The following is an 8,675-nucleotide window of genomic DNA, read 5'->3' as shown; positions in this document are numbered from 1 at the left end:
GAAAATGTCATGCCCTTACCCTATTGTAGGGCAGGTATATGACTTGCACCTCACTGAGAGCGCCTCCATTTGGAGACTGAGAGAACCAGAGATGCATGACTTGGTGTGAGCAGATGGGAGCCACGCCAGGGAACAGATCACAACTGGGAATCTTGGGAGCTGTTCCTTGGGCCTTTCTCCGTTCCATCAAAATTCCCTTTTCACCGAGGCCGGTCTCCTTGTTCTTTCCCTTCTTAAATGTATCACTGTGCATGTCACCTTTCCCGATGACCCCTTTCTTACTTCTCTCTTCAGTCGCATCTACTCCTCTTTGGTGGCTCTAGAACATGTACATTTCTCTCTTCTACAACCCCTGTGACATTCATTTGTCTGCACTGCACAACTGCTCATTTAGATGCATGACCTTGTTTGCCGTTCACAAAGACATGGATTTGAGCTCAAGCTTTGCTAGGAACTAGCCAAGTGACCTCTAGCATGTCCCTGTTTGTTATGTCCATGAGCCTTGGTTTTCTCTCCTGGGAAATGATCTCCCAGGACACTTCCCACTTTGGAATGTGCATTTTTGAGAACAGAGGCAGTGATAAAGCCTGGTGGAGTTGGGGTAGGTGTGCGTTTCCCACGTGCAGTAATTTCCCTGCCACAGAGGAGGATCTTCAGCCTGATTCACGTCTGCCCTTAGCCCTCCTCTCCTCTAACTTCCACTATTCTTTTTCAGGGCTGGGAGAGGGTTCTGCCCTCCTTCATCCAGATAGCAGATCACATCCTAGATCCTTAGAAAAAAGTGCCTGGAGGGCATTCAAGGAATCCCAGTGTCATCATATGCTCAAACATCTCCACAATGGTGCGAGGATCACTGTGCAGATGCCACCAGCGATTGAGGGCCACTGGGTGTCCACCGGGTAAGAGGGCCAGGGCAGGAGGGGCATAGGGAGGGACCCAGGGGCACGTGCTGTGGAAGGCTTTTCTTAGGGTTTCACAGATGCAGAGAGACTATGTAACGTACAATGATTTAGGTGTTGTCTAAATTCTAAATAAGCCAAACAACATTTTGAAACTCTGGCTGGTAAAGAAACAGAGCTAAGTATTATAGAAATCTTAGCTAAAGCAGAGATGATATTGTATCACTGTTAACCACAGGATATGATTGAATAGATCCCTCTGTGGGACCACTTGTGTACAAAAAGAAGCCATTAGCAAGTGAAATTAGGAGTCTCTGTTTCCCCAACCTGAAACAGGACTTGCAAGCCTCTGATGGTCTAAATATTCCAGCCATATTCTGGTAATTTAATATATGGCTTCAGGGTTCTCTGAGTAAGTTAAAAGGTACTCATGCTACCTCTACTAGCCAGGGCGCAGTTCTTGGATTCTTTTCCAGGCTGTGGAGCTGAGATTTATCCCGGTTTGAGCTCTGGCTTATCTTCCATTAGCGCTTTTAAAAATAGCCTCGAGGCAGACCTGCAGTTTTTCTCCTTCCATTAATTTGTTGAGAATTAGCAAGGCTAACTCTGGGATCCGATCACTTCTCCCCTGCAGTTTCTGGGTACCTTAGGGAGGGATCAAATAAATACCAAGAAGGAAAAGAAATTTTGTAAGATAATGAAGACACAGAGGGTGTTTTTTTCTCCGTAAAAATGAGGTTTCTCAAAATAAATACATGATAAATATTTGCACAATTTTAATGTGATGTACTTTTAAACAATTTATTATTTTATTTAACAAATATTTATCGAGTGTACAATTATTTACTGTGTGCCAAGCATTATTCTAAATTTTCTGTTTATAGCAGTGAACAAAACAGACAGGGTCCCTGTCTTCAGGAATTTTACAAGTAAACACACAAAGAAGTACTATGATGAGGAAGAAAACAACAGGTGCTAAAGGAGAATACCAGGGGCCCTATTTTAGGATATGGGTGGGGTTAAGAAAGGCTAGCAAAGATGGGGACACTTGAGCTGAGATGTGGTTGTCTACGCAAAGACTGAGGGAAGGGTTTTCCATCTCGCAAAGGCTGAGTTGGAGAAATCACTGAGGCGGAGCACTTGTAGCTGTGGTGTGGTAAACCAGGAAGAACAGCCCCAAATGAGGCTGCCAAAGAGGGTGGGGCCAGCTCCCAGGGCACCTTGTAGGCCAGGACTCCTCTCTGAGTTTAGCTTTTAATCTAAGAGAACTGGAAAGTCAGTGGAGGGTTTTCAGCAAGGGCCATGCTGAAGACATGATTCAACTCTCTCTGGCTGCTTGCTCGGTGGCAAATGGATGGTCAAAAAAGTGCTTTGTGGGTGACCAAAAGACTTGGCAACAGTTCCCACTAGAGATGAAGGAGGCTTAGGTAAAGATGGTCGCAGGGCCAACAGAGAAGTGATTGGACTTGAGATATGCTGAACTCCAGAGGCCAAATCAATAGATCGTCAATGCTTAGATAAAATATTAAAAATAAGTGATCTTCACTAAACCTTGAGGGACATTAATCACTGCTCACATTGAACTTCTCTTTCCTTGTGGGAGAAGTCTTGGGTCTTCTCTCACTTTTTTCACGGATGATAGATGCTCAAATAACTGCTGAGTGCTTTCTGTCTATATTGTATTATTTGACATCAATTGACAATCTACCCAGTGAAAGGTACCCACTTCAAAGTAGTGTTTCTCTTCTACTAGTTTGTTAACTAAAAAATGGAAATGCTAGTAATTTTGAGAAACTGGCCTTTGGGATTTCACCCCCACTGTTTGATTTGGCAATGCTGAGTTAGCTCAAACCAGAATTATTGTATATAATAGATAATAGAGAATAGAGAACATATAATATGTAATTATAAAATATATATTAGAGACGTGAGCAGAATTATAAGGCAAAATTATATCTAATATATAATATATGCAATAATTGTATAATTGAAAAAGTATTGTATATAATATATGATGGATATTATATACCCAATTTATGTAATATAATATATATCATATGTAACATAATACATATGTGCAATATATAATATGATATATTATGTAACTATATAATATATATTATAGACATGAGCAGAGTTATAAGACCAAAATTGATGACATGAAAGTTATTCTATAACTGAGACTAGGATCTAGCAAAAAGTTATGGACAGATGAATTCTTTGACTGATACATTGAAGAAAACCTCCACCATTTGCGTGGTGTGGTCTATGCTACGTGTATATGGATTGAGATTACAATTAGAGCAATATGAAGAACGTACCTGAGTTAAAACCTAATGAGCCATTTGTCCTTTGTAGACTCAGTCCAAGTATTTCTGGCCTAGGAATGTAGCATTTATTTAATGCCACAGCAAAAAACGTTTTGTCATTGTCAACAGCACAAAACAAAAGGAACCCTTATTTTTGTTACTACGTTAGCTTTATTTCACTAATTGCCTCTTTATTTTTCTGCTAGAGGGAATATTAATTTTGACCGGATGAGAGGATGAATTTCTGATTGCCTCTTAAGTGACACCTCCACAATACTAGATTTTATGTCAGGATAATGGATATCTGCTCTACGGAGAGTCCATAAAAAAAGAAGTGATCAAGAAATCAACCATTTCTGAAACAGTATAAGGGAACTTCTTTAATAGGGTAGAAATACACTTCTCTTCCTTCTTTCTACCAGAAAGGTAGAAATTTCTCAGTAAGTTAGGTCTGTGGGTAGAACTGAGGATGGCAAGTTTCTGCTCTCCAGGCTTGTTCATAAAGAGAATGAGAGACTTTCTGATATAGAGTGATTAGGCTCATAGCTGCTTGACCCAGACTGCTCCGGTTCACCATCTGGTTCTGATGCAGGCTGGTTATGTGACCTTGGCCATGTTTTCTAATCTCTTGTGCCTTTGTTTTTCCATCTGTAAAACATAATACCCATATAGCTCATAGCTTGTCGTGAGAATTCAGTGAACTGGTATCTATACAGGACTTAGAACAGTGTAATCATTTTGTTATTATTACTATAATTTCTTAACACTGTAATGAATCTCTTCCTCATGCCTTTGGGCTTAAAAAAGTCTTCCTTCCCCTTTTCTTCTTCAGCTGTGAAGTGAGGTCAGGCCCAGAGTTCATCACAAGGTCCTATAGGTTCTACCACAATAACACTTTCAAGGCCTACCAGTTCTATTATGCTGGCAACCGCTGCACAAGCCCCACCTACACCCTCATCATCCGGGGCAAGATCCGCCTGCGCCAGGCCTCCTGGATCATCCGTGGGGGCACAGAAGCTGACTACCAGCTGCACAATGTCCAGGTCATCTGCCACACAGAGGTTGTTGCCGAGAGGCTCAGCCAGCTGGTGAACCGCACGTGCCCCGGCTTTGTACCCCCCGGGGGCACCTGGTTACAAGACATGCCCTACGATCTGTGGCGGGAGGAGGATGGCTGTGAGTGCACCAGGGCCGTGAACTTCGCCATGCATGAGCTGCAGCTCCTCCGAGTGGAGAAGCAGTACCTGCAGCACCACCTGGACCGCCTGGTGGAGGAGCTCTTCCTCGGCGACATCCACACCGATGCCTCCCAGAGGACGTTCTACCGTCCGTCCAGTTACCAGCCTCCCCTGCAGAATGCCAAGGTACCTGGCAGCTGACTGCCCTCTGAGCCTTGCGGCCTCCTCTCTGTGAAGTAGAATGAGGGCCCTAAAGGCCTGTTGTATCAGTGGGGTCAAAGGTGCCCCATGAGAGTGAGAGCTGAGTCATGGAGGGAGGCACTGCTGGGAGGTAAGAGGAATCCTAGAGGACTTCTTGGGGAGGGACACAGAGCCAGAATCGGGGAACCTGGATTGGCCACCAACTTGCCCTGTAATGTGGAGCCTCGATTTTCCTGTTTGATGTGAGTGTTGGTACTGAGGTTGGTGGTGTGGTAGGGGCTCAGGTGGTTGTCCTAGAAAATTCCTGAAGCTTCTTTCAGCTCCTGCACTCTAGGAACCTCTTCTGTGGTTCTAAGAGGAGAGCAGTAAGGAAATATGGAGATGTTCTAACCAAACTTGAGGAAGACACGCAAGCATAGAGGTGATCCCAGCCTTGGAGGAGTGCTGTTTGCATAGAGCCATTGACCCCATGAAGATCTTCCACCCACATTACTGCTTTCAGTCTTCACAATGACTCTCTGAGGCAGATATTACTATCCTCTTAGTCAGAAGATTCTGCTTAAGAGGCAGCTAAGATTCAAGGGGCTGGTCTCCTGCCCAAGGTCACCCAGTATATTTCAGTGCCAGAACCTGAACCCAAGCTTCTTTCTCTAGACCTCACATTTGACTAAATGAAATGTAGTCACTATGATCAGAGGGAAGATGGAAGGAGGCAGGAAATAATTAAAACCTTATCATTAACCTATCGGCTAATAATTGTATTTGTAATTTACAGAGCATTTACTTCCCAAGGGCTCAGAACCTGTGTCAACATGTAATACAATCGTTTCCACTGTAGAAGTTAGGGGAGCTCGAGTCGGGAAAGGTGTGCGGGACTCTGATCATGGTGGGCCAAGGTGGTAGGCTTTAGAGTGGCTCCCACCCTCAGATTGGCTTTTCTGGAATCTTTTCTAGAACAGCAATTTTAATTGCAGGGCCCTGATTGACTTTTGTTTGGCAGTTTATTTGTTTTTGTGTGTGTGTGGTTTTTTTTTTTAATCTTTCTTTCTTCTTAGTCCTTGAGTTCAGTTCATGACTGGTAGAGAGATCACAGTACTTCTCCCTCAGTATAAAAATATAACACAAATCCCACTCAGTGTTATATTTTTATCTGTGTTATTGTGAGTTCGAGTAATACAAGTCACCTTTACTGTAACTGGGAAATCTGCTGAGGAAGCCCGCTTGGTGGAGGCTGCTTTCTCTGGACACGTCTGGTCAGGGACGGTCTGGAGTGTGAGGTGAGGCCGCCTGAGGGCTGAGGGCCAAGGGCCCCAGACCTGGTGCTCCCTGGGCTCCCTGCATGCGGGTGGCTCACCAGCACTGCTCAGAATGCCGCTGGGGGTTGTTCCAGTGGACAGCAGGAGCCAGGTCCACTGTGTTCAGAGGTGCTGAGGAGGAAAAGTCGAGTCAGGGAAGTGAGCAAGAGGGCGTTGTTCATGCCCGCTTCCAGACATCCTCTTGGGATGGGTGAGGTGGGGGAGCCGCAGCTCTGCCCAGCACACACATTGATGCACAGGCATCAAGAGGAGAATCTTCCACAGAGTGGCACCTGGGCGAGGGCCTGGTTTCTGGGAAAACTGAGAGCAATGACAGGCTCCCGGTTCCATTACGGGACCTTTCCAGTTGGTAGCGTTATCCAGAGTTCGTGTTGAATGCTACAGCTAGGTAGTACTTTTCTTGAAATCTCTGGTGTGTGATAGCAGTGGGGGAAAAGGGGATTTTCATGCATACATTTGGCTTCCTCTGCGTACAGTCTAGCCAACTTTTAAATTATCTCTGGTGATGGGAGGTAAGAACGTCATGAATAAAAATGGTCCACAGATAATCCTAAAAACTCATGCGAGCCAAGAGCACCAGCCCCTGTCTCACCCTGAACCTTTTTGAAGATCTGCTAAGGCAGCAGAGCCCTTTTCATCCCTGTTCACCCTGCAGGGAAGACACTGATGAGCAACAAAACAGCCCAAACTTGGGGGTAGTGAGGCAAGGGGCTGAGGAAAGAGGAAGGAGGAAGGCTGAGTTGCTCCAGGAGGAGGCAGGGTACAGCTCTGGAACCTGGGCTGGAGTCAGGACCCCTTTCTCCTGCTCCATACCTGACCTTGGGCTGGTGGTTAGCACACACTCAGGTTCAGATTATGTTTCCTCACCTGCAGATGCCCACGTAGGTTCTTTGATCTCTTAATCTCTTTTTAGGACTCTGAAAAAAATAGGTGAACTGTAACCATTTTCTTTTCTTACCCCCATCTCTTCTCCCTCAAACTCACTGTTGTTCTTCTGGCATGGCTTTTTAGAAAGTCTAAACGGTAAAATCAATATTCCTAAGACTTGTAGCTCTAGATGATTCTGTCCTCCTCCCTCTCCTGGTTCTGTAGGAGGGAATTCTCCTTCTGGTCAGCGTCTTCCCCTAAATAGAGCCTGTCTGTTGGGAGAGCAAAGGCATACAGTTGTGGCTCCAGAAGGAAAAATGTCTTGAAAGTGAGTTATTAACATTGGCATGGGGATTAAGGATGTGAGTTGCAAGGCTTACCTTAGAATTTTTATAAACAAAAAAGTCGAAGAGGTTTATTTATTTATTTATTTATTTTAAGACTGTCTGGAAAAATTGGCAAGAATATAGACTTGGAGATGGTAGTGAATTCTGGAATTCAGTTCTACTGTGGTCATCAGCTGTGGGGCATCAGTAGTGTTATCTAATCTCTTGTAACCTTAGTTTCTCTTTTCTATAAAATGGTGAAAATGGAAGGATCGATTGGGTTAATCTGCAGAAAGGGTACCTCACCAAATTTCCCTTCTCCCCTGGCCTGGAGTAAGTAACCTTCTGGGCACATGGCTCCCAGAGGAATGAGAATGGCAGTTGACAGGGGCATCAATGTGTTTACTGATGCCTAGCTATAAAACCTTTCCTCTCGTTTTCTCCTCCCTCTTCTTGTAAGGCAGTGGGAACATATACCCAGCTTAAGAAGTAAACTCTTTAGACCCTAGGCCTGATTCCCTCATTAAAGAACCTTGAGTCTTAGATACTATCCAAGATGTACTGTTAAGTTAAAAAAGAAAAAGAAAAAGGGAGGTACAGAATTGCATGAAAAGTATGATACCATTGTATAAAACTAATCATAAAAGAAGAAGAAAAGCTTACGAAGGAATCAGTATTTCTAGGAATACAGAGGCATCACGATTGCCTCTGAGGAAGGGGACTGGGGAACAGCCAGACAGAGACTTGTCACTGTATACCTTTTTGTACTTTTTGCAGTTTTTGCCATGATCTTATATTACCTAAACACAATCACCACACAAAATTAAAATAAATTTTAAAAAGCTATGACTCTAAGGCTCAGAGGAGTGTGGCGGCCACAGATGAAGGTGGCGGCAGGGCTGGGAGGAGAACACAGGCAGGAGTCCAGGGCCCTGCATGTGCTCTCCACCACCTGGACCGCCAGCTGGGTGGCTGAAGGGGTCCTTCGAAGGCCAGGACCTGAGGTCTGCGTGGCTCCGGGAGCTGAAAGGGCCCGTTCTTCTCTTGTTGTCCCTGGCATTGTACATCTTGGCCTGCAGAGCCTTCCGGAAGTTTTTAGATCCTTCCCCAGGACAGCTATGAGAAGGAGTAAATGGACGTGGCCCTTGGTGCTTTTCCAGACACCAAATGCAAAGCCTCAGGTGCTCTGTGCACCATGGGCCTGTGGGAAGGGGGCGGGGCTGGGAGCGCATCCGGAAGACCACAGGCTCCCGCCACCCCCTTTTTGAACTCTTTGCCTTTCCTAATTGCCAGTCCATAGAGACCTGGCTGAAAATTAGTTTAAATGCTAAATTGAGTTTGAAACCACTAGTCTCAGCCCTTCTGGAAATGGGACACCATGTAAAAATAGAAACTTTAAATCATCTTGTTTTTTTAAGCTTTATACAGCTTTGCTGTGAGGTTCAGAGTCCTTTGGCAAATAAATTATGTTCGAAGAGAATCAGGTGTGCTGGGAGGATTCTTTCAGGATGAAATTGGCTACTCTTCATTTAAAAAAAAAAATCAAAGCCGCCTAAAATAACCCTGAGAGAAGATGCTT

The 8,675-nt window shown here is 44.6% G+C and overlaps 1 protein-coding gene across 1 annotated transcript in view; it reads left to right on the top strand.

Annotated features, from left to right (window-relative positions):
- The first annotated feature begins 474 nt into the window (after positions 1-474).
- APCDD1 (APC down-regulated 1) overlaps positions 475-8,675 on the top strand; it is a 19,403-nt gene continuing 11,202 nt past the window's right edge. Inside the window, exons 1-3 of the mRNA XM_011366151.2 lie at positions 475-601; positions 716-899; positions 4,041-4,572. Coding sequence (XP_011364453.2) covers positions 475-601; positions 716-899; positions 4,041-4,572 — 843 coding nt within the window. The remainder of the gene's footprint in view (positions 602-715; positions 900-4,040; positions 4,573-8,675) is intronic.

Source organism: Pteropus vampyrus, unplaced genomic scaffold (assembly GCF_000151845.1).
Source record: "Pteropus vampyrus isolate Shadow unplaced genomic scaffold, Pvam_2.0 Scaffold122, whole genome shotgun sequence".
NCBI lineage: Eukaryota > Metazoa > Chordata > Mammalia > Chiroptera > Pteropodidae > Pteropus > Pteropus vampyrus.
This window is presented reverse-complemented; position numbering and strand designations above follow the sequence as displayed.